The sequence below is a fragment of the Muntiacus reevesi genome, chromosome 19 (assembly GCF_963930625.1).
Source record: "Muntiacus reevesi chromosome 19, mMunRee1.1, whole genome shotgun sequence".
Classification (NCBI taxonomy): Eukaryota; Metazoa; Chordata; class Mammalia; order Artiodactyla; family Cervidae; genus Muntiacus; species Muntiacus reevesi.
The window spans coordinates 31483825-31510428 of NC_089267.1; the positions used below are offsets into that span (position 1 = coordinate 31483825).

General features: G+C 39.2%; 1 protein-coding gene across 2 annotated transcripts in view; it reads left to right on the top strand.

Annotated features, from left to right (window-relative positions):
* ROS1 (ROS proto-oncogene 1, receptor tyrosine kinase) overlaps positions 1 to 26604 on the top strand; it is a 111796-nt gene that overhangs the window by 25414 nt on the left and 59778 nt on the right. For both annotated transcript variants that reach the window (XM_065911453.1, XM_065911454.1), the window contains exons 6-18: positions 586 to 734; positions 1693 to 1831; positions 4696 to 4897; positions 5557 to 5633; positions 7115 to 7237; positions 7399 to 7583; positions 8768 to 8865; positions 10500 to 10996; positions 12359 to 12571; positions 13271 to 13381; positions 14357 to 14535; positions 16697 to 16888; positions 22419 to 22519. In XM_065911453.1, the coding sequence (XP_065767525.1) occupies positions 586 to 734; positions 1693 to 1831; positions 4696 to 4897; positions 5557 to 5633; positions 7115 to 7237; positions 7399 to 7583; positions 8768 to 8865; positions 10500 to 10996; positions 12359 to 12571; positions 13271 to 13381; positions 14357 to 14535; positions 16697 to 16888; positions 22419 to 22519 (2266 nt within the window). The remainder of the gene's footprint in view (positions 1 to 585; positions 735 to 1692; positions 1832 to 4695; positions 4898 to 5556; positions 5634 to 7114; positions 7238 to 7398; positions 7584 to 8767; positions 8866 to 10499; positions 10997 to 12358; positions 12572 to 13270; positions 13382 to 14356; positions 14536 to 16696; positions 16889 to 22418; positions 22520 to 26604) is intronic.

Sequence of the window (26604 nt, forward strand, 5' to 3'; positions counted from 1 at the left end):
CGTAGTGTAAAATTTTAAAATATCTTGAGATATGTGCCCTGGGTCAGTGGATGGTTCTGTTGCCCTACACATACCCTTGACACCCACCCCTCAAAACTGTATAGAAGTGGTATGACAAGAGAAAACCAGATGGTCTCAGAATACTCCATTTTGCTTGCCTGTAAGAATAACTATTTTCAAAGATTAGATGGCTCAGTGGGTAAAGAATCTGCCTGCAATGCTGGAAACAAAGGATATGCAGGTTTGATCCCTGGGTCAAAAAGACCCACTGGAGAAGGAAATGGCAACCCACTCCAATATTTTTGCTTGGAAAACCCCATGGACAGAGGAGCCTGGTGGGCTACATCCAAAGGGTCACAAAGAGTTGGACACGACTAAGCATGCAGGCAGGATGAGGGGGAAAAAAGTTGCCAGACCAACTGGCTGATTTAAAGAAATAAACCAACTGAATTATAGGCATCAGTTACTGTTCAGATGAGTAATTGTGGCAAGATATAGCAGGAGTGTGCTGAGATGAAGCAGGGACATGCTCTCCTGTGTCGGCAGACATGGGATGTGGTGAATGAAATCTTGTTTTCTCCCCAGAAAATGCAGGCCTCCCTACTGCACCCTTTGCTTCTTCCATTGGAAGCCATGGTATGACATTACGATGGAAATCGGCCAACATCTCTGGAGTAAAATACATCATTCAGTGGAAATACACACAACTTCCTGGAAGCTGGACTTACACTGAGGTAAGAACCACTGCCTATGTACCTGCGTGCCCATTCAGTCATGTCCAGCTCTTTGCGACGCCATGGATTGTAGCCCACCTGGCTCCTCTGCCCATGGGATTCTCCAGGCAAGAACACTGGAGTGGGTTGCCACTTCCTACTCCAGGGGATCCCAATCCATGGATCTAACCTGTGCCTCTTGTATCTCCTGCATTGACAGGTGGATGCTTTACTACCACTGAACTTCAATCTTTGCTACTCTTCATGCTAAACCTTTTATTTTTGTGGAAAATATATTATTGGATATAGATATTATTCCTCCAGCTCAACATCACATAACCAACTACTCATATCATTGGTCATTATCTGTCCACCCCATTGAAAATGAGGCCAACTAGGGTGGAGGTCAGGGAGGTCACCCTGGCGGGTCCCTATTAAGACAGCAAAAGCAGGTTCAGAGAACAGTCCCAAGACACCAAGTATTTTAACACAGAAAATGAAAGGAAAGCCTTGAGGTAAATGCCAAATAATTGAATCCATAATTTTGCAAGTTTGAAGAAGGAAGGAGTTTCGGTGTGAACTGTGTGGACTGAAATCGGGACGTCTCAGCTCTAAGCTCCAGGCCTCGTTTTCAGCTGGTCTGGCAGGCCCTGTGCTGTGTGGGCTTAGTTACTCACTCGTGTCCCACTCTTTGTGACCCCGTGGACTGTGGCCCTCCAGGCTCCCCTGTCCATGGAATTCTCCAGGCAAGAATACTGGAGTGGGTAGCCATTCCCTTCTCCAGGGGATCTTCCCGACCTAGGGATTGAACCCAGGTTTCCTGCATTGCAGGTGGATTCTTTACTGTCGGAGAACAGGGAAGTCCTGGATCACTTCATATCGGGAAGTCCATGCATCATCTACAAATGAATCTATGCTCTTAGTTACAATATACAGAAGTGATTCCATAAATACTGATGTTTGATCTCTCATTGATTAGGCTGTGTCCAAGCTCTCCTACGTGGTAGAGCCCCTGCATCCCTTCACTGAATATGTTTTTCGAGTGGTTTGGATCTTCACAGCCCAGCTGCACCTGTATTCCCCTCCAAGTCCCAGTTACAGGACTCATCCTTATGGAGGTATGGCATGCGTACCTTGCTCGAGAAATCAGGAGTCATTCCAAAGCTTTGGTTTAGTTCACTTTTATTTTAAATAGTGAAATAGATCTATTCCTTTGTAAATCAATCCATCTAACATTGGGGTACGTAACTGGGTGTCAAGTCGTCCTCTAGGTGCTCACCATGAAAAGTGAAAGTGCTAGTCGCTCAGTCCCGTCCGACTATTTATGACCCCATGGACGGTAGCCTTCCAGGCTCCTCTCTCCCTGGGATTTCCCAGGCAAGAACACCGGAGTGGGCTGCCATTTCCTTCTCCAAGGGATCTTCTTGACCCGGGGATTGAGTCCAGGTCTCCCACATTGCAGGCAGATTCTTTACCCTCTGAGCCACTAGGGAAGCCCAGGTGCTCTGATCAAAACAAAAATCTCTGCCCTAGTGAAGTTCTCATTTTGGTGGAAAGGAAATTCCCTCGACAGTAAATCTAATAAATAAGGAAAGTATACTGTGAGTAGGAAGACAGTGGGTTGCTATGGTAAGAAAAATGCTTTGAGCAGGGTCTGTCCGTGAAAAATGGGGAGTACATTAAAGAAGTTGGTCAGAATAAGCCTTGTTATGTGATTAGGAGTTATAGAAGGTTTTAAAGGAGTAATTGTTTAGAATGCTCCTTAAGAAGATAATTGGCAAATACACATAGAATGCATTGAATGATATTGAGTGATAGAGACTAGGAAGTACCGAGGAAGTAAGACCAGCTGGAAGGTTATTATTGAACTTCAACTTTTGGTTAGAGATGATTTTAAAAAATAGTCGATATGTTGGAACATTTTCTGATTTCTTCTTTCAAAGATTTGACTTCCATACTGGGAAAAGGAATCAAGTCTAGAGCCTTTCTGAGAGACAAATGCCAGGGGAAGACATTCGGGGAGAGTTGCTGCTGTTCTCAACATCTGAGTTAGCCGAGGGGACTTGGGAGGGCTTATTCCAAGCCAGATGGTGGATGTCCCTACCCCTCCGTTCTGGAGAATCAGCTGCGTGCAGAGACCCTCACATTGAACTAGACCTTGGACCAAACCTCAGCAGGACAGCTGATGAAGCTGGTTGGGGCATTTTCCCTCTCCCCTGATTAGCGCTTATCAGATTTTAGGGTACATTGGGTCCCTCTGCTGATTGTTCCCTGACCATCCTCAGGACCTCAGATTAGACATGGGTCTGGGGCAATATTTGAAATATTCCAGATCAGAGTAGAATACACAGATCCTTTTTGTTCAGAGAAGTGCCTCATGGACTCCAACAGTATGGGAATATTTTCCAGTACTGGAGACATACTGTGGTCCAGGGCAGATGGCTAGTTAAGCCAAAGTAGTGAAGAAGGCAAATTTTGCTTTCCATTACTGAGTCTTTCTCTGGATATGCAAGCCCCCATACCCTCCACATGGTTCAGTTCTTATACTGGGTATCCTTTCCATGGATAACATCTTATGCTTCAGTTCTGTCTCACTTTTTTAGCCACATCAAAACTTATAGAGTTATCCATTTTGTGTTCCATCACCTTGTGGCCCTTTTCTCTTTCAGCTATAGGAAATATATGACTTTGATGGTTTTTATCGCCTTTTAATTGGGGCCCTTATGAAGATAATTTCTTAATCAGGTGGAATAATTACCTTGCCTAACCTGACCAGCCTTTTCAGAGATGACTTTTGTCAGGAGATTTGGATTACTCACAACTTGCCACGGAGGTGACATGGAATGTACTTGCAGCGGGGTAGATCATGCCTGTCTGGGTGTGGGCTAAAGAGTTAGGTTTTCTGACGTCCTGATTCCGATTCGCTAGGAGATGATTCCTACTTCCCTGTTCATCTGAGTCACTTGGTGGGTGGAGCCGAGGAGTGAGGCAATGACATTTGTGTTTGCTCAAGCTCAGTCTGAGAGTTGGGGAGGAACCACATCAGAGATCAGCTGAAGGGCCTTTTTAAAACACAGCCAGTGGGAAGACTGCACTGTCTTCTCTCTCCCTCCTCTAAGGGGACAGGGGTGATGCACTGCGCCTGCCAAAAGTTGTTAGAAGGAGAGAGCCTGCTGAAGAGCAAAGTGATACCAGTCTGTCTTTCTATGAAAAGGGGAAACAAATGGGTGTGGCTGCAGGGCATAGGAGGTATGGAAAGCAGGTGGGGACTGGGCTGGAAGATAGGCTGTTAGATCATTTGTTTTCCTTTCTGTTCTTTGGCACTGGGGTAGATGCTACAGTCTGTGGGTGAATGCTTGGTTAGCAAATGCATGCTCCTTTTCGTCCTTCGTGAGGGAAGGGATGCTGCTAAGGCACAGAAAATCCCCCCCTGGATTTGGGGGACCTTGAGAGCTGGGTGGGGGGAGAGTACCGTCTGGGTCAGCAGGGCCGATGCCAGCAAAAGGGAAGCAGACTGTTCTAACTCAGGCTTATCTAAATCCCTATCTTTAGCTAGAACTGGACGGGACACAGGACCCTAGTGAGGGAAAAGGCCGCAGGCCTTACTTCTTTCAAGTCATGTTAATCATTGACTTCAGTTTTGTTACAGAGCCTCTTCTCCTTCCTAACCTGGTTCCATACCGTCTTTCAACTCAGTCAGGTATCTGGAGATTTTTAACAGTTTTTTTTTTCCCCCTACAGCATTATCCTATTTGTATACTTCCACATTTAATTTTATCCCTTAGAAGAGTAGCTAACTGATATTGTTTAGGGATCAAGAATTGTGGTTCATAGATTACCACCTCCTACCACTTATTGTGACTAATTAAAGAAAATATTTCATTTATGCTAAGTTTTCAAAAAACAAGACTTTTATTACCCTACCCTATTACATTTTTCTCTGTATATTTTCTGCTCATGGTGTTACCATTATCTCTTCTAGTTCCTGAAACTGCTCCTTTCATTAGGAATATTGAAAGCTCAAGTCCCGACACGGTGGAAGTCAGTTGGGCTCCACCTCAATTCCCAGGTGGACCTATTTTGGGCTACAACTTAAGGCTGATCAGCAAAAATCAGAAATTAGATTCAGGGACACAGGGAACCAGTTTCCAGTTTTACTCCACTCTACCAAATACCACCTACAGGTAAGAATTTAGTGGTGCGTGAAGAATGTGACCAGCATGGGTGCATTCATGATGATTATCTAAGAAATATGGCTACAAAATAATTTGAAATGTTATTTTGAGAAGTCTCATTGACTTTGTGCTGCTGGTTTGAAGTTGTGGTTTCCCTCAAGTTTGTGTGCTTATTAGATTACACCATCCTAAGCAAAAGCATTTTCAAGCATTTCTATTATATTCAGAGAAAAATACAAATGTGGGCTAATAAATATGAGCTAAAAAAGACAACATAAGTACCATCAATATCATTTCTTCATTTAATCCAACATGAAAAAATAAAGAGGATTCTGTTAATGGTATTTTTATATTAACTGTTAAGGGAATTATTTTATTATTGTTAGCTTTTCTAGCATTTACTAAGCCCTCCATAAATTAGAGCATGAATGAGGGTCATGCAGATAGCAGAGTTCAGTCTTTGACCTCTGTGACCCTGAACTAGTCTGTGGGGAATGCAAACAAGACATGATTGATGGTCATTTTAGTGCTGACCAGCGCACCAAGTAACTAGATACGCGCATTGCCACCTTGTCCTTTAAATAGAAATGTTATTGCTCCTTCTATTTTTATCCTGTGTTCACACCATGCCGTGTAAAACACATCTCTCCAAATTGTTTTTGGAATAGGTTTTCTATTGCAGCAGTAAATGAAGTTGGTGAGGGGCCGGAAGCAGAATCTAGTATTACCACTCCATCTCCAGCAGGTATAGATGGGGGTGTGCCTCCTGTTACTGGGAAGTTGAGGGGTGGAAGGGTGAATTCAGGTCTTACAGGTCCTGAGTCATCTACTGCTCCTTAAGCCCCTACTCGTCTGCCCAAATAACACTGTCTTGTGAATGCTTGATAAGTTTCAATTTTAAATGAGATATCAGTCCCATCTGACAAACAAGAGTAAGTTGTTAGAGCAATGTTTTCACATTGAAATTTGATATTAAAAAAGAAAAAAAAAAGGAATTTAAAAAATGGTCCCAAGCAAACTCTTGGTTTCAGTTAAAGTCACTAGTGATTGTGACTTTCATTTACATACTTAGGGAATACATGTATCCTACTCTAACCTCTGCTTTATGGGTCATCATTTAATAAAGATCAGATATCATTTTCTTCCAGTTTCCTTTAGGTTTTCAAATCTATCCGGACTTAGTAAGTTACATTTTACTATTCTGAATATTCAAACTACCAAATTAACTTTTGTTATTATTTGGCAAATACCTTTTTTTTTTTTTTTCTGGCTTCAGCATTTTAACGTTTGCCTTGGGAGACTAAATATTTACTGCATGATTCCCACATAAGCAAAATTTTAACATAAGAAAATGCTCTCTAAGAAGCAACAGAAATATTTTGGGGAAAGTTAGTTCAAAGAGTTTGGAATAACCCACGAAAACTCAAACTACTAGGAGTGTGTTTTCTGTCTTCATGGCAACCCTGTTTGCTGACCTGACCTCCCATTCCCTGAATCTGCCCCCAGATATGCCGGTGGGTATTTATTGAATGTCATCCATTACTAACCTTTAGTTTCTTTGGCTGTTACTAGACCCTAGGAAAGGAGAGGTATTTTTGTTATGCAAGAACCATCCAAAGGACGAGTTAAATATAGAGCAGGTTTAAAGTCGTTATTACTGTGATTACTGAATAACATTTATTAATTACCCTCAAAGTGTTGATCAAGGCACAATGCATCAGTCTCCAGTCGAATAGGACATCATGCATAGTTCTGCAGTCCTCAAATTTCACTACTACAGGCTTTTCTCCTGCCTCAAAGGGAGAGATATTTGAAGACAAAACTGAGGCAACCAAAGTCTGTCTATATGTGTGTATTATGCAACCAACCCTTCCAGCCTGAGCTGGACCACCTCCACCAAACAGTCAGATTCCCAGGGTGGAGGATAATGAGCTGAGCTCCTATTTGGGCAAGGCTGTTGAGAACAGTGATACTGCAGGTGATGTTATTTTAAGGGCATTCAGGGGCACATACCCAGAAATCCTACTTGGTTGACACAGTACTTTCCACCCCAATCATAGAATGTGATTTATACCACAGTTGAAATAACCCAGTATCTTCAGAGAGTATCCGGCGAAGCTCTTCCATGTGCCAGTCCCCTTGTTTTTAAGGGTGGTATTGATCTTTTTTTGTGTCAATATGTATATGATTGGTCTGTCTGTCTATAAAGTCGTGTTGTCGTTTTAGTTCAAGAAGAGGAACAGTGGCTCTTTTTATCCAGGAGAACTTCTCTAAGAAAGAGATCTTTAAAACATTTAGTAGATGAAGCACATTGCCTTCAGTCAGATGCCACACACCATAATATTACAGGTCAGTGTAATAGAGAAAAGTTTCCTTAATGTGTAAGGAAAGATCCAGGTTGACTTCAACTTTAATACCTTCATTAAAGATTAAGTAAATGAGTTCTCTTTAGCCTCAGTGTTTTGTCTGGTTGTTACATAGTAACACATGCATGTGCATCACTTTTCCAGGAATATCAGTTCATGTCCACCAGCAAGTTGTTTATTTCTCTGAAGGAACTCTCATCTGGGTGAAGGACGCTGCCAACGTGTCTGATGTGTCTGGCCTGAGAATTTTTTACCGAGGTTCAGGATTAATTTCTTCCATCTCCATAGACTGGCTTTATCAGAAAATGTACTTCATCATGGATGAACTGGTTAGTCTGAGAATTTAAAGTGAACAACTAGATATTAAAAATCTAATGCATATCTTGACATATTAATATTTATAAGGAAATATAATTCTTTCAATCAATAATTAATCATTGAGTGTTTACTATGTTTTAGATACTGGGTTAGCAATGAATCATACATAGAGTCTTACAGGAGGGTCTAGACTTTACCTAGTACTAAGTACTTTACTTAGTTCTGATATACCATTAAATCATCTTTCTTGTGATTTTTCAGAGCTGTGAGTTTTCACTAATGATAATTTGACTTCCATGAGACAGTGGTACCTGAATTATCACTGGGTAACAACTGCCAATCTTGATTAAAATCATCTGTGAGCATTTTGTAATTATGTAATAATCATGGATAACTTTAGTAGGACTCTGAAAATATTGGTATTATCACATCTTTGAGAGGACACAGTATGCTGTGTTTCAAGTTTCCTTTTTTGAAAGAGAGACTGGTCTCAGTCACTGTGGCTGGAAGCCCATAAGCTTCAGTTCAGTTCAGTTGCTCAGTTGTGTCCGACTCTTTGCCACCCCATAGACTGCAGAGCGCCAGGCTTCCTTGTCCATCACCAACTCCCAGAGTTTACTCAAACTCATCTCCATTGAGTTGGTGATGCCATCCAACCATCTCATCCTCTGTTGTCCCCTTCTCCTCCCGCCTTCAATCTTTCCCAACATCAGGGTCTTTTCAAATAAGGTCTTTTCAAATGAGGCTCTTCACCTCAGGTGGCCCAAGTATTGGAGTTTCAGGTTCAACATCAGTCCTTCCAATGAATATTCAGGACTGATTTCCATTAGGATAGACTGTTTGGATCTCCTTGCAGTCTAAGGGACTCTCAAGAGTCTTCTCCAACACCACAGTTCAAAAGCATCAATTCTTCAGTGCTTAGATAGGTCCATAAGCTTAGATATAGCTAAGATATTAATAGAAGTAGTTGAGTGTGTCCACAAATATGAAAAATATGTACTTGTATTTCATGGATATCAAGAGGATATGGTTATCATTAGGATATAGGATATAAAACTGTCTTTTAAGGACTTTTTAATGTTTTTAAAAACTGCCCTGTGACTGGTGAAATTCTAAGCACAGAACAGTTGCTCAAGGAATATTTATTGGCCAAATTGACTATAGACACTAATGCTACTGATGTATTTTTCTCTAGGTATGTGTCTGTGATTTAGAGAACTGTTCAAACATTGAGACAATTACACCTCCCTCAAACATTGCACCTCAAAAAATTGTGGCTGATTCATACAATGGGTAAGTGTTAGCCTTGTAAATGTGAATTCTCTTCCTTTGGCAAGAATCTTGGGGAAGCTTACTTGCTAATAATATCCTAGTTTCAGATGAGCCAATCTGATTTCATATTTAATTAAATCCAGGCAAAGTTTTCATTCTTATAGAGCCCAGAGGAAATTTCTTTCAAACTTCATCCACAACTTTTCTAGGTAAGCAGGTTTTCCTTTCTCCTTTGCAGTAGATTATGGGCATATGGGAAAAATCTCTTCTCTGGGACTCAGGGACCTGGCTTCTCGTCTTGGGTTTGTCATGATTTTATGCATGACTCAGAGTTTTATTCCCCCTCAGCTCTCCCCATGAGAAGCCTTTCCTGCCTATCTTTCCTCTTTTCATTACACCATTTTCTCTTGCTGAGCAGTTCAGCGCCTGTTTGTTTTTCTGGTCTGGCTATCATGTCTGTCAGGAGACGGGTTTAGCATTCTTCCACTGACTTCTTTTTGCTGATTTTGGGTGGTCCTTCCCAGATGTTTTTACTCAATTGTGGGGTATTTCATCATGATTTTGTAAAATGCTAACACCATTGCCTCACTCAATTGTGAATATTTTTAAAAGCTTGTTACTGTTGTTCAGCTACTAAGTTGTATCTGACTCTTTGTGACCCCATGAACTGCAGCATTCCAGGCTTCCCTGTCCTTCACTGTCTCCAGGACTTTGCTCAAACTCAAGTCCACTGAATCAGTGATGCCATCCAACCATCTCATCCTCAGTTGCCCCCTTCTCCTCCTGCCCTTAATCTTCCTCAGCAGCAGGGTCTTTTCCGATGAGTTGGCTTTTCGCATCAAGTGTCCAAAGTATTGGAGCTGCAGCTTCAGCACCAGTTCTTCCAATGAATATTTAGTGTTGATGTCCTATAGGATTGGCCTGTTTAATCTCCTTGCAGTCCAAGGGACTCTCAAGAGTCTTCTCCAACACCACAATTTAAAGGCATCAATTCTTCAGCACTCAGCCTTCTTTATGGTCCAGCTCTCATATCCATATTACTGGATAAACCGTAGCTATGACCATAGGGACCTTTGTCAGCAAAAAGCTTAGTCTAATACAAGCGTAGGATTAGCATTGCTGGGTAGCAACTGTGCAAAATAATACCATGAAGTTTTTAAAAATGGCTTAAATGTTTCTGTTTTCTCCCATTTTGTCATTCACAATGCATAGAATATTTATTGACAGATTTTGACTAAGAATTTCTGTGTATTGGAGAAAAATGTTTCATAATAAATGACAGGTTCAGTCATGTATGTTTTATATAGTATGCTTTCCTTTAAGAGTAGACTTCATTAGAAAACCTTTAAAGACCCCTTAATTAAAATTCTGATTCTTAACCTTCTTAAATTCTGATTCCTTAAAAAGTCACATGTAATAAATAGGAGATTAAGCCTTATAAGAGGGGCTGACATTTTCCAGGATTCCAGCTTCTAACTTAAATGAATAGAGCATGTTTTTAATAAATGCCTTCATCAGTTTGCATCTTGGGAAACCCTGTACTTATCCACTCTGGAGGTACTTGGTTCTGATTGCCCAACAGGATGAGACAGTGGTGGTGTTCCGCTGTCACCCTTGCATCGGCTCACACCAGGCTTCTTTTGCCCCTCTGTCAGGTATGTCTTTTATCTCCTGAGAGACGGCATTTATAGAGTCGACCTTCCTGTGCCATCCGGTGGGGGCTCAGAGGCGATGCATATTGTGCAGAGTGGCACGTTAAAGGACTTTGCAATCAAGCCCCAGTCCAAGCGAATCATTTACTTCAACGACACCGCCCAAGTCTTCATGTCAACCTTTCTGGACGGCTCCGCATCCCACATCGTCCTACCTCATGTCCCCTTTACTAATGTGAAGAGCTTCGCTTGTGAAAACAACGACTTCCTGGTCACAGACGGCAAGGCCGTTTTCCAACAGGATTCGCTGTCTTTTAATGAATTCATCGTGGGATGTGACCTGAGTCACATAGAAGAATTTGGCTTTGGCAACTTGGTCATCTTTGGCTCATACACCCAGCCACACCCGCTGCCGGGCCGCCCGCAGCAGGTCTCCGTGCTGTTCGGCTCCCACCAGGCCCTGGTTCAGTGGAAGCCCCCCACGCTCGCCATCGGAGCCAGTGAGTTCCCTGTCCTGCCGGGAGGCTGGCCTTGTCAGAAGGAGGGGAAGACTTACTAGGCTTGGCATGGCAACTCAACTTTGAGAGCCCTTAAGTGATTATTTAGCCATTAACCCGAAGCCCTCCTTAGCTCTCTCTCTGTCTCTCTCTCCCCCCGACACACATACACACAGTGTTATAATGTTTGTTCTATATTTATCAATTTTGATAAATTAAGAAAATTTCTATATTTCATCATCTACATACCAACAGAGGGGTTGGAACATTTATTGAGTGTCTCCTTGGAGCCAGGCACTGACATTCTAGTTGGAGGGAATGCATTAGCCAGGAGGATGGAACACTTGGGTTGAGATTTTGTATCCAGGGAGACCTTGCATGAATTTGAGCCTAAAACTCTCGGGACTTGAGTTTTCATCTCTGGAGAGGCAGCATGTGCGGTGGGTATGCAGGTGGGCTCTAGAGCCAGCCTGCATGGATTCAAAGGCTAGTCTCATCAATTATTAGCAGAATGACCTAGGCAAGTTACTTAACCACTTCATGCATGTTTCCACTACTGGAAATAAAAATATTAATTATATCCTTCTAAGGGGTTGTCATATAGACCAAATTAAGATGCATAGGTAGAACCCAGAACAGTATTTAGCATAGCAGTTGGCAATTTCTTTTTCTTTTAATAAAAGAAGGACCAGATAATAAATATTTTCAGTTTTGTGGGTCATACAGTTTCTGGGATAGATACTCAACTCTGTCTTTGTGGTATGTAAGCAGCCATAGATAATATGTAAATAAGTCACTGTGACTGTGTTCCATTACAACTTTATTTATAAAAACAGGCAATGGGCCAGATTTGGCCTGTGGGCTGCATTTTGCCAACCTCTGGTCCCCTAGGAAACATTGGCTACTTTTACTTTAAGACCAACTTAATTATGCCTGTTTGTTGTATACCTCAAAGATGACTGAAAATGAATTAGCAAAAGTTTTTAATTTTTATTTTTTGGGCTTCTTGGAGACTGATACTCTGCTGACACTGGAATAATATTAGAGATTCATCATTAAGTCTTTGTTTATTAGGAGCTTGTATAGTATACCCCTCTGATAGTTCTTTGCAGCCAGTCACAGCGCACAGAGAGGGGAACAGAGGCCTCCCGTTTGTTGGCAAGACGTCTCCTTTGATGAGACAAAATAAGTGAGCAGAATGGCCACTGTGCTAATCATGTCATCGTTAACCCCGGTAATTAAGGGGTAACAGGCCCAATTATCCTTCCGCTCAAGGTGAAGCTGTAGATAAGTTTACGGACAATCCTTTGTTTGCCTTTGCTGATGTCACCCTAGTCAGTAATATTGTTTAACTCTTCCGCATAGGTCCTTCTGCCTGGCAGGACTGGACTTATGAGGTGAAAGTATCAACTCAAGACCTTCCTGAAACCACTCACGTGTTCTCTAATATAAGTGGGACCATCCTTAACGTACATGACCTTCAGAGTGCTACAAAATATGAGGTTTCTGTGAGAGCAAGTTCTCCCAAGGGGCCAGGCCCTTGGTCAGAGCCCTCAGTGGGAACTACTCTGGTACCAGGTGAGAGAATGCTCTTGATTTAGGGAGTGATTCTGACAAAAAAGCCTTTCTCCCTGTCTTCTTTAAAATTTCTCACCTTAGATGTGGTAAAGAAATGAGAATGAGGGTGCATTGACCCCTTGAGCATGTTTATTTTCTGACATTAGGGAAGCAAGTAAAGCACAGTGCGATATTAATGTTTCTAACGTTCTATTTTATACTGTCCAAGATGTTTTTGAACAAACAATATGATTTTCTTCTTCTGCATGGTTTTCTCCTTTCTCATGGCTTATTAAGCTGTAGCACTGCTTGGATGCTGAAAGTCTCGACAAGAGAAGTTGAGGGGCTGTGAATTATGTTTAATTCTGTCCTGTTGGTTGAAAGAAAATGGAAAGAACTGACCCATTTATACTACTGTTGCTTCTGAATATCACCAATAGCTAAAGCAAAACAACAAAAAGATTTGCCATGATGTGACATTGCTATAGTGGCAGCATCAATACACATTTCTCCTCACATTCAATTACAAATATTTACTTAAAAATCAAAGTGTGTTTAATATGATAGCATATTCTTTTAAGCAGATACAATTATTCATATACTTCCAGTGTATTTTTCAAAATGCTGATTTACTTTATAAAAGAAATCTAACAAACAAGATGTGTACCTAAAAATGCGTGTCTTCTGTGATATTTCTTTCAATTTTTTTAAACCAAACAGCTGCAGAACCACCATTTATCATGGCTGTGAAAGAAGATGGACTTTGGAGTAAGCCGTTAAATAGCTTTGGCCCGGGAGAATTCCTATCCTCTGATGTAGGAAATGTGTCAGGTAAACACCAAGTTCCCTGCACACTTGGATGGCAGGTTTCTACTTGTTAGACTTCCTGAGATATTCAACCAATCAGAAGAATTGAATGTTTTAATATTAGGTCAATAATGAAAGGAAAAAATATTGACTTAATTATACTGCCAGTGACATGATGAAGAAAATGTCTGTTCTCAAGGATGAGGGCCATTTATTACTCCACCAAATGTGAGGTTATTTAATGATGTATGCCCATTTCAGGAAGGCTTTGATATACTTTCTCATGTATTTTAATCTCTCAATGTCATCTCAAAGTAACAGACTATCTTGTTCCATGAAGATAGCTATAGTTAAGTAATTTGTTATGAATTTGTTATAAGATGGGAGCACAGAACAGCTATGTGAAGTTCTAAATAAAGCATAAGAAAGAATTTCATGGCAAAGAAGCTTATGTAATAAATGCCCAAGGCAAAACTACCCATTTGTTACTTAATGACATCTTGCATAATTACCTAATTATTTGATTTCTTTATTTGGTCATTAAAAATTACCATAGCACTTCTGACCAAAATGAGTTGGACTTAGGAGGTGGTATGGTACTAATGGAAAGAATGATACTTTGAAGTTGGCTCAAGTGTGGGTTCCTCCTCTTTTCATCTGTGAGACCTCGGGCAAAACAGATAATTTCACTTAGTCTTGGGTTTGCCATGTCAAAAAATGGAAATGATTTCTACTTTAGAGCTTTAAGAGTTGAGTGAGATATATAAAAGTGCCCAGGACAATGCTGGCAAAGAGGAGATGCTCAATGAATAATAATTCCTGTGTCTAGTTCCAGGGCTTAAGATTTTAGAATAATATTTTTGAAACATTCTTGACATGTCTCTGAAGCTTTAGTGAATATCTATGTTATTGCTGAGGTGCATGTGTGATTTGCTGACGTGCTATGTTTACACTGGCATACATGAAAAAATAACTGCTACCAATTCACTTTGTTTTGAGACATGGATTGGTATAACAACAGCCTCTACTACAGCGACATGAAAGGTGATGTTTATGTATGGCTGCTGAATGGGACAGACGTCTCAGAGAATTATCACATACCCAACATTGCAGGAGCAGGGGCTTTAGCTTTTGAGTGGCTGGGTCACTTTCTCTACTGGGCTGGAAAGACCTATGTGGTAAGTTAAAGCCTGACATCCTCCAAGCTCTCAAACAATGCCTACCCACTTCAGTGACTGGAATGTCATTTTCATGGTTTTTTTCATACTTGTGTTTCACCCATGTTATTATTTACTTAATCTTTGTCTCTAAGCTTACTCACCTTTTAATTAAAATATTTATGTAGAAAGGAAATTCTATATCAGTATTTGATTAGTCATATATTTTCAGTAATATCTTGAAATAAATATATTAAAATGTTCACCGGTGGAGTAGTGTCCTGGGGAAGATGGCACACCCCAAAAGCATAATGAGAAGAAATTAAGTGAGGGGACTATTTTCAACAGTATGGACAAGGCTAAGGAAAATGAGCATAGGACGGTGAAGCATGCTCTGGGCTAGCAAGTGTGGGAGGATATTACTGCCTCTAGGCATAAAAGACAAGGGAAAGCCAGGAAGGAATGGTGAGGGCTGTAGCTTTAGCAGAGTGGCCGAGATGAAAACCAGCCATGGTCAAAAGGTATAGTCCAGCAAGCAGTGATACGAAAGTACATATGTACCTCCAGCCCTCTTTTCTTCTGCCCTCTGATCTTCTGCCACTGCGTCCATTGGCTGAACCTCCCTGGAAGCCAGGGAGCAGGGAGCTAGGTCGATGCAGTCCATCCGTGTCAGGCTCAGGGCCACTGAGGAGGGTGGACAGGGTGGGATTTGGGGGCAAGATGAAGGCATCCTGTGCGTTGTGCACGCTGAAGAAAAGAACGGTTGATGATGAGATCAACGGTCTAACAGATCAAGAAAAAAACTGTTTCAGTTTTATGACACGAAAAAGTCATTTTGGTTTCATGGTACAAAACTCATTTTCTAATCAGGAGGGCACATGTCTGTTTGTTTATTTATTCATTATCTGTTACCAGTATGTGTAGAGCCTTGAAAATAGGCATAGTAGAGAATATGAGGAAAATAGTAGTCATGTCTCTGCCCTTGAAAAAAAAATATCAGATATAATTGTTGTTGAGATATAATTTATGTACCATAAAACTCACCCTTTGATTATATAAAATGCAGTGGTTTTTAGTATGTTTTGTGCTGTGCAACCATCACCACTTGCCCCTGCTCTTTTCATGACATAAAAATAAATTCATGGGGACTTCCTTGGTGGTCCAGTGGCTGAGACTCCACATTCCCAATTCCTGGGGGGCCTGGGTTTGATTCCTGGTCAGGAAACTAGATCCCACAACCAAGACCAGTGCCAAAAAAAGAAAACATCATGAGTCATTAGAAGAAGCATACAGCAACAACATTGTTGTTATGTGCGTTCAGTCGTGTCTGACTCTTTATGACTCCATAGACTGCAACCCACCAGGCTCCTCTGTCCATGGGATTTTTCCATGCAAGCATACTAGAGTGGGTTGCCATTTCCTTCCCCAAAGACAGAGCATTGTATTTAGAAGCAAAGTAATATGATATCGTCTGAATTCATAAGTGCCAATGACTTGTAGGCAGAATGGAACTGAGTGGGGTTAATCAGAGAATGCTTCTGAAAATGGATTAGTTTGAAAATAGTTTTGAAGGAGGAAGTGGAAGAGTAGTACAAAAACTGGTTTCAAGTATTTGCTCTGTTTCTCATAAAATGATTTAACTTCTTGAAAAATCACTTCACCTCTTTGAACCCAGTTTACTTGTGAAAAAGTAGGAAATGGAAATTCTTTACAGGCTTAATGTGAGGGTTATAATAACTAACATTTTAAAGATAAAAAAGAAGTACAGTGCCTGGCATATAATAGGTACTCAATAATGACAGTAATTAATATTAGGGAGATTAAACAGACAGAGAGGAACAAGGAGAGACATCACTATTTGGAGTATACATCTTTGGGAGTCTAATCAAATACATTCTTATGTTTTGATTATGTGTTGATTGTCTAGGTATATGATTAGGGAGAACAAGTATTAATTCAAAATAAGTGTATCTCCTTTCTCTTCAGAGACACGAAAAGGAGTAAGATTCCTTGTAATTACATTCCTGAAGCTAGGCACAGGACACAGCATAGAATGCCAGTAAATATTTATGGCTGGAGAAATGAATGAATGAATGCAGTAATTTACTAACAATTGCAATAAACTATTCAGAAATAATGATGCCATTTGAAAATCACTAACTGAGTTATGATTGTTTTATAGATTCAAAGGCAGTCTGTGTTGACAGGACACACAGACATTGTGACTCACGTGAAGTTGCTGGTAAATGATATGGTGGTGGACTCAGTTGGTGGATATCTCTATTGGACCACATTATATTCAGTTGAAAGTACCAGGCTAAATGGAGAAAGTCCACTTGTATTACAGGCACAGCCTTGGTTTTCTGGGAAAAAGGTGAAAGTTAAAAAAATAAGATCTGATATTTAATTATACTAAATAATGCTGTGTATAATTATAATAATACTATTTCCACTTGCTGTGAATACTTCAGGTAGAATCCAAAAGGAAATACTACTATGATAAGATCTCAGTATAATCAAATTTCTCTAAGACTTATTTGATTGTCATAATTGATTAAATAAAATATAATATGGAGATTTTTATATTTTGCTTTATCTTGAATGAACTCACACTTTCAGTTCAGTTCAGTCACTCAGTCATGTCTGACTCTTTGCGACCCCATGAAATGGAGCACGCCAGGCCTCCCTGTCCATCACCAGCTCCCGGAGTTTACTCAAACCCATGTCCATTGAGTTGGTGATGCCATCCAGCTATCTCATCCTCTGTCGTCCCCTTCTCCTCCTGCCCCCAATCCCTCCCAGCATCAGGGTCTTTTCCAATGAGTCAGCTCTTCGCATGAGGTGGCCAAAGTACTGTAGTTTCAGCTTCAGCATCAGTCCTTCCAATGAACATCCAGGACCAATTTCCCTTAGGATGGACTGTTTGGATCTCCTTGCAGTCCAAGGGGCTCTCAAGAGTCTTCTCCAACACCACAGTTCAAAAGCATCAATTTTTCAGCCCTCAGCTTTCTTCACAGTCCAACTCTTACATCCATACATGACCACTGGAAAAACCATAGCCTTGACTAGACGGACCTTTGTTGGCAAAGTAATGTCTCTACTTTTTAATATGCTGTCTAGGTTGGTCATAACCTTCCTTCCAAGGAGTAAGTGTCTTTTAATTTCATGGCTGCAGTCACTATCTGCAGTGATTTTGGAGCTCCAAAAAATAAAGTCAGCCACTGTTTCCCCATCTGTTTGTCATGAAGTGATGGGACCGGATGCCATGATATTAGTTTTCTGAATGTTGAGCTTTAAGCCAACTTTTACACTCTCCTCTTTCACTTTCATCGAGAGGCTCTTTAGTTCTTCTTTACTTTCTGCCATGAGGGTGGTGTCATCTGCATATTTGAGGTTACTGATATTTCTCCTGGCAATCTTGATTCCAGCTTGTGCTTCATCCAGCCCAGCATTTCTCATGATGTACTCTGCATATAAGTTAAATAAGCAGGGTGACAATATACAGCCTTGATGTACTCCTTTTCCTATTTGGAACCAATCTGTTGTTCCATGTCCAGTTCTAACTGCTGCTTCCCAACCTTCATACAGGTTTCTCAAGAGGCTGGTCAGGTGGCATTCCCATCTCTTTCAGAATCTTCCACAGTTTATTGTGATCCACATAGTCAAAGGCTTTGGCATAGTCAATAAAGCAGAAATAGATATTTTTCTGGAACTCTTGCTTTTTTGATGATCCAATGGATGTTGGCAATTTGATGTGTGGCTCCTCTGCCTTTTCTAAAACCAGCTTGAACATCTAGAAGTTCTCGGTTCACATATTGCTGAAGCCTGGCTTGGAGAATTTTGAGCATAACTTTATTAGTGTGTGAGATGAGTGCAATTGTGCGGTAGTTTGAGCATTCTTTGGGATTGCCTTTCTTAGGGATTGGAATGAAAACGGACCTTTTCCAGTCCTGTGGCCACTGCTGAGTTTTTCAAACTTGCTGGCATATTGAATGCAGCACTTTCACCACATCATCTTTTAGGATTTGAAATAGCTCAACTGGAATTCCATCACCTCCACTAGCTTTGTTCATAGTGATGCTTCCTAAGGCCTTCTTGACTTCACATTCCAGGATGTCTGGCTCTAGATGAGTGATCACACCATCGTGATTTTCTGGGTCGTGAAGATCTTTTTTGTACAGTTCTTCTGTGTATTCTTTCCACCTCTTCTTAATATCTTCTGCTTCTGTTAGGTCCATACCATTTCTGTCCTTTATTGAGCCTATCTTTGCATGAAATATTCCCATGGTATTTCTAATTTTCTTGAAGAGATCTCTAGTCTTTCCCATTCTATTGTTTTCCTCTATTTCTTTGCATTGATCACTGAGGAAGGCTTTTTTTAATCTCTCCTTGCTGTTCTTTGGAACTCTGCATTCAAGTGGGTATATCTTTATTATTCTCCTTTGCTTTTCACTTCTCTTCTTTTCACAGCTATTTGTAAGGCCTTCTCAGACAGCCATTTTGCTTTTTTGCATGTCATGAACGTTCGTCCATCATTCTTCAGGCATTCTATAAGATCTAGTCCCTTAAATCTATTTCTCACTTCCACTGTATAGTCATAAGGGATTTTATTTAGTTCATACCTGAGTGGTCTAGTTATTTTCCCTACTTCCTTCAATTTAAGTCTGAATTTGACAATAAGGAGTTTATGATCTGAGCCACAATCAGCTCCCGGTCTTGTTTTTGCTGACTGTATAGAGTGCTCCATCTGTGGCTGCAAGAAATATAATCAATCTGAAATCTCACACATTAAGAGCATTTTTAGTCTTTAGGATTTCTATTGGATATTTTAGAACTTCGTGGGTGATTATTAGGTGTTTTATTATTTTTAGTCAATTTCTGCTACTGACTGCTTTAATAATGCAGTTCCTAGGAAAGTTATTTGACTTTTCTGTAACTGTTTCATTAACTGGAAAATGGGAATATTAACAACTGTCCTTTCTCTTAGGGTTGTTGTGATGATTAAATGAGATAATTCATGGGAAGTAGTGAGAACAACCACTCAATAGTTAAGTTATATTTTATAACTCAATCTAAAAAATGCACTAATATATTAAGAGAAATGATTCTAAGACAAATTTTTTTTTTACTTCCTGAACTTCTAGAAGCAACATCTGTTTTTCATGATCCTGTTTAGCTTCCCTCTAACTATCCATCTATATTTTGAAAATTTATTTTTTCTGATGCTCTTAAGAATATCTCTACTGTAGAAATTTTAGAAATCACTGAAAAGTGTGAGGAAGAAATAAATCATTCATACTATTTCTATCTATTTAATATTTCTTAAAATTTTTTATCCCTTTTTGTTGTCAATAGAGATAAAACATACATAATACAGGTATACCAGATCATTTATAAACAAATAAATTGTTGACTTATTCAATCCGCAATTCCGAAAGATGTGCTGGTTATAATTCCTAAGACTTTCATATACAGATTATAACACAGGTATTTAAAAGAAATAGAAGTTACACACCATATCCAGAGATTATTCATTTCTGTCAAATAATGAGAAGATCCCTTAATTGTATTTTGGGGCCACTTGAGTCTGAATACAAAGTATATTTTTTATGTTTCAATAAAAAAATGTTAGGGGAAAAACTCTTTTTTGTAAAAGCATATTAAAGATAATAGTATCTTAGAGTAATTTCCTATTCATCCCCTTGACTTCATCTGTAATCACCCCACTGTCCTGATCTCGTCCTTCGGGATACATCTACTCAAGACAGCCCTGGAGGGGCCCTTTGGGACTTTTGTATAAATAAGTGAATTTTTAGATGTCTCAGCATGTTTGAGGAAATACATTTTTATTTAAAATCCACTCCAAATTCTCTCACAGGCTGGCTAATGGTGCTGCTGCTTGTGCCAATATGTGTTCTGGTTCCACTGTTTGATGTTTTATTCATTCATCTCTGTTAATGCTAGTGAGTGTTTTAAAGGTAATGTTTTGCACTGAGTAAAGCTTTCCCTCTCACTGTCATTCCTTCACATGTTACTCACAAATTTATCATGGAGTCATAAGATACTTCGCAATCAGTAGGTATGATAAAATAGTCATTTATAGAAAAGACTCATTTGTATGATGAAAAGGAAAATGAAATGAGATATTCCTTTAAAGTGAAAAGATGTTGGACTCATAGTATATAGTACATTTTACCACAGGATTAAACTTCAAGGTGTTAATTTAGATCAAAGGGATTATTTCCAAGGGATGGGCTTTATTAGACATAATGATGGTTACCAAAGGTTTATGGAACGCCCTCTGACACTGTTTAACCATGGGCTCCAATGGCTGATATAAAGGAATGGGGTAATGACCCATCCCCTGAATTTGACTTATAGCTGGCATAGTTTGTCATATTTCAGCAAAGGGAGTTGTAGAATCTTCTTTTTTAAGAGATAGAGTAGAGTTAATCTGTAATTTAGAAAACTCTAGGGCATCTCATTATAGATAAAAAGTAATGTTAACCTGGTTTCACTTTAACTGGAAAAATTATCAATAAATCTCTTTTAGCCTGAAGCAAGGACATAATTCAATTTCCCAAAGGCTGGAAATTGCTAGAATAGTTTTCTACCTTTTGGAAAAAGAGTAGGTTGAGTTTTCTTAAAGACAGAAGACTGTGATTCATATGATGACTGAAGGTTCTGGCAGCCATGAAACTTGAGATTATTTCTTTATAGAAAGTCTTAGGTAACCAAGTACTTTTAGTTCTTGGATACTTCATTGTATTCTTTTTGTATTTTTCACTGGTTGATGCTTTTGTTTATATGCTGTTATATCTTGCTAAAGACATAGTCATCAACTTTATTTTATCTGATACCTCTTAGCCTCCAGGTCTGCTCTAGAAAGACTCCACTACTCTGAGATCAGACTCCTAGTAATCTCAATATCTATAAAGCCAAAGAAAGCAAAAAAGATCTCTTGGGTTGTAAATTCTGTCTCTTGCACTCTATTTCATAGGAAGACTCAGTCTTTTCCACAGGTCTCACCTAAGCAACTGGACTTAAAATTAAGACACAAATTGTAACAAGAAGACAAAGAAAGAGTAATAAAAAGTGGTTGTAAGATGTCAGCTGGAAATGGGACTAAAGTTCCATATGTATACAACTCTATCCAATTATATCACATGAAAACCATGTCTGTATTGTATTTTAGAAAATTATCAGAATGTTTTCGGTTGTAATAACAGATATTAATATAATTTAAAATGGCTTGAATGGTTGGTTCTCAAACTTGGTGACACATTGGAATTATCTGGGGAATTTGAAGACATACTGGAGATGGTACCGTCTACAGAGATCAAAATTTAACAGGATGCCAGACTGGAAATTGAAATATTTTAAGAATCACAGGTCATTCTAATCTGCAGCAATGTTTGAGAATAACTGATTTAAACAACGATCAGATTCATTGACTTATGTGACTGAAGAGTCCAAAGTTGTGCTAGCTTTAGACAAGGTTCACACAGTGAACACAGTGAACACAGTGAACACAGTGAACACAGTGGTTCAAAGTTTCTCATTCAGAAGGACCTGGAGTGTGGTTGAAACTTTGTAACAAGTTACCAGTTGATGCTGATGCTGGTAGTTCAAAAATCAAACTTTGAGAACCACTAGAGATAAGTATATAGAAGTGAATAATAGATAATTTCTGCCATTTGAGGATTTTTAGGAAACCAGTGCTTATATCCAAACTACATAGTATTAAGCATACTCACATGATATTTATATTCAGTGAAAGGTAAAAATCAGTAAGTTTATTATTCCAAAGAGGATGCTAAAGAGAAATCTGTAGCTTAAGTGTGACATAATCACAAAGATTAAACATGTATTTGATTTGTTTTCTTTCCTTATTTTCTATTTAGGTAATTGCTCTAACTTTAGACCTTAGTGATGGGTTCCTATATTGGTTGGTTCAAGACAGTCAGTGTATTCACCTGTATACAGCTGTTCTTCGGGGTCACAGGTGAGTAATACTGAAGGCAATTGGTTGAGAAAAAGAAAGTAACTTGCCCCTTAGTTATAAGTGACAGTGCTTAAGAATTCATTTATTCTTTCAATAAACATTTACTAATTATCCACTGTGTTTTCAGGCATTGTGTTTGCAAGGAAAGATGTTTGTAAACAACTAATTACTGTAGAATATGGTGAATATTCTATGGCTTTCCTCTTAGCTCAGTTGGTAAATAATCTACCTGCAATGATGGAGACCTGGGTTCAATTCCTGGGTCAGGAAGATCTCCTGGAGAAGGAAATGGCACCCCACTCCAGTATTCTTGCCTGGAGAAGCCTATGGACAGAGGAACCTGGCAGGCTACAGTCTATGGGGTTGCAAGAGTTGGACATGTCTTAGCTGACTAAACCACCACCATGGTGAATATGGCAATGGGGTATGAAGAGAGTCCAGTAGAGGCACCGAGGAGAATGCCCCTCAAGAGCCTAGGAAATGAGTGGATAGGTTTCTATGCTTCTTAGCACAGTCTCCAACTATGATTATAGGTAGGCCTATAGTCCTCTTTAGTTGATGTATCTGAATGCTTTGTGTTAGTATTCTTATCTATATACTTGATTATATTTCCTTTTATCACTATAAAATATTCTCATTCAACTATGGTAATACTCTTAATCTTAAAGACTATTTTGATATTAGGATATTATAGCAGCATTCTTATGCTTAGTTTGTAGGGCACAGCTCTTTCTCTCTTTACTTTCAATTTTTGTCTTTATCTTTAAAGTGTGTTCCTTGTTAACAGCATATAAGTTTTTGCTTTTTTATGCAGTCTGACAGTTTCTGCCTTTTAATTGGGGTGTTTGGTTCATTTACATCTAATATAATTATTTATTAATATGTTTGGATGTAAGTCTACCATTTTGGTGTTTGACTTCCATTTGTCTCATCAGCCATTTATTCCTCTATTCTACTTCTATGCATTTTTGACAGTGAATAAAATACTATTTTAGTATCCCATTTTATCTCCTCTCATGACATTTAAATTATGTGTATTTATAATTTTCTTTAGAGAGAGAGTAAACTAAGCACTTTTAACAGTAAACATCTTCAAGTTACCATCGTCATATTCAAAGTGTTCTTATTTCATAAATGATTTTAAAACTTTATGATGATATGTTTCCAATTACCACCCTCCACTCTTTGTCCTCTCATTGTCATATATTTTACTTTTACCTATACTATAAAATCCATGTTTATTATTATTTTTAATTTAAACAGCCAATAGTTTTTAACTTCAAGGAAACAGTTACATATCTCAAATTAAGATAAGGACAAAAAGTCATTACAGAACAGCAGTCAGAGGGAGAATTTAGAGGTCATATTATTTCATAGATGAGGACAGTGAAACATTATACACATAGAGATGTATATAAATTTGCTGACTGTCACACACTAAATTGGAGAGATAGGAAACAGTTAAAGTAAAGCAAAACGTCCTGCTGTAGGGCAGAGATTTCTAATGCTGGGTTCTTGGATCCCCTAGGGAGTTCATGGCTGGCTTCAGGATGTGTGTGAGTGCTTGGAAGCTGAGCATCCATCATTTCATCAAATTTTCAAAAGAGTCTAATCTCACAAAGGCCAAAAATTCCTGTTCTATGAATACAATTTCAAGATTACTTTTAGATTAAAAAATACTTTTGTTTGGTTTATGGAAAAATTCTTAGTCATAGAGAACATGAAAAAGGAATATGCATACATATATAAACATATAATGGAGTATATATGTATGTATATATAAAGGTGTATGTGCATGCATCCTCAGTCACTCAGTTGTGTACAATTCTTTGTGACCCCATGGACTATAGCCCGCCAGGATCCTCTGTCCTGGAATATTCCAGGCAAGAATACTGGAGTGGGTAGCCATTCCCTTCTCCAGGGGATGTTCCCAACCCAGGAATTGAACCCAAGTCTCCTGCATTGCAAGCAGATTTTTGCCGTCTGAGCCACCAGGGAAGCCTATATATATACATATATATTATATATATATGTAGACCTATAATGCATACCTATAATTCATACCAGCATATACACAGCAATGTGATTAATCATTTATTTTATATCAGCTATAACATATAGCTCTAGCTAGTTTCCCAATTGTGAACCATAGAAAACTGGCTGTTCCTTTTTCTAGAAGTGTGAAGTACTGGCAATCTGATTGTCAAAAGAGTCTGTCTGTGTGCATAGACAGTGCTCAAAGTGACGGTGTGCTGAGGGATCATGATTCTATGTACTTGTCTGCCTATCTCAGAGGACAGTCTAACTGGAGTTGTTTGAGAGTCCTGCTCTCAAGTGTCCAGAAAATCAATACTGTTGGATTCAGCAGATAAGAGAAGGGAGTTTCTCCTTTAAAAATGCATTTCTTTATTTCAAGGTTAATTTTCCTTGTATGCATGCCCAATGGAGTGCAGCAGATCTTGACAGGGTTATAGAAATGACAGGCATTTTGCCCTCCAAGTAAGTCTTGCCTTTTTATCATACCAGAGAAAAGAGTGGTAGATAAAGATAGGAACTCCAGAACCATTTTACAAGCAGAAAATTTTCCCTAATATATAACCAAAATTCCTTCTACGGCATTTCAAGCTCCTTACCTCTAGTCTAAATCATCACTGCCCAATGCAAATAATGTGAGCTACATACATAATTGTAAATTTCCTCGTTGCTTCATTTAAAAAAGTAAAAACATAGGTAAATTATTAATGAGCTATTTGCACTCTTTTGTCATATTAATTCTAATTAATAGCCTGGGTGTATTTTACAGACTTAGCACATCTCAATTTGCACACTAAATTTTCATAGGAAATATTTGATCTGCAGTTAGATTTTATAAAATTTACAGTTGAAAAGTTGATTTATGTACCCAAGTTTTTCCAAAATACTTGAAAAGTTTTCTAGTAAATCATATATATGATTTATAATGTATAAATAAAATATTAGCTTAAAATTCTAACCTAAATGAACTAAGAGTAAATAACATAAAGATTCAGTTTCTTAATTTTAGTAGCTAAGGGCTCAACAGTCACCTGTAGCCTACCTTATTGGACAGTGTAGTTCTAGCATACAGTAGAGATGAGACTGGGCTTCCCTAGTGCCTCAGTGGTAAAGAATCCACCTACCAGTGCAGGAGATGCAAGATCGATCTCTGGGCCAGAAAGATTGCCTGGAGAAGGAAATGGCAACCCACTCCAGTATTCTTGCCCGGAGAAATCCCGTGGACAGATAAGCCTGGTAGGCTGCAGTCAATGGAGTTGCAAAGAGTCAGACACAGTGACTAAACAACAATAGAGATGAGATTAGCTGTTTGCTGTCTTTCAGCATACTCTGAACTTGACAAGAACTGTAAGTGGCTTTTCAAACTGTTCTTCCCTCTGGTATGTACAGCCATTCCCTCTGGTTTATTAAATAATGAATCTATTATCAGTATAACACCAAATCTGTCTTGGAGGTTGAAAAGGGTGCATTTGTCGTAAAAGTTCAGGCATATTTAGTCACGTCAGAACCGAGTATATTGCTCTAAAGGTACCCACACTCTGCTGTTCTCTCTGAATAAAACGGTCTCCAAACCTGGTTCTGTTGGTTACTTTGTGTTCAGACTGCAAGGCTCAGCTTAAACATGGTTTTCTCTGAGAGAAGCTTTCTCTGACCAGATCCTATTAGGTCTCCTTGTTAAGGAGCCCACTCTACCTTTCCATTGACAGTGTTGTTCAATAATGTGGTTATTTGCTTCCTACCTGCCTATTTTACTAGGCTGTATATTCTAGGAGGGCAGGGATTGTGTTTGTCTTATTTACCACTGTACTCCTAGTGGCCACCACAGAACTAGGCACCAATGTTCACTTAATAAATGAGTAAACCTCTAGTAGAGTAACCTCAGCTGACCTCTATACGTATCACATGCTTCATGGAAGGATTTACCTTTTAGTGATTTTTTGTTGTTGTTGAGCTGTGATTTAAATCCAGCTCTACCGGTTGCTGGGGACTGAAGGGTTTGAGGTACTGACTTGCTGCAAGTGAGGAAGTTGTGCTGAAATTGTGATGAACAC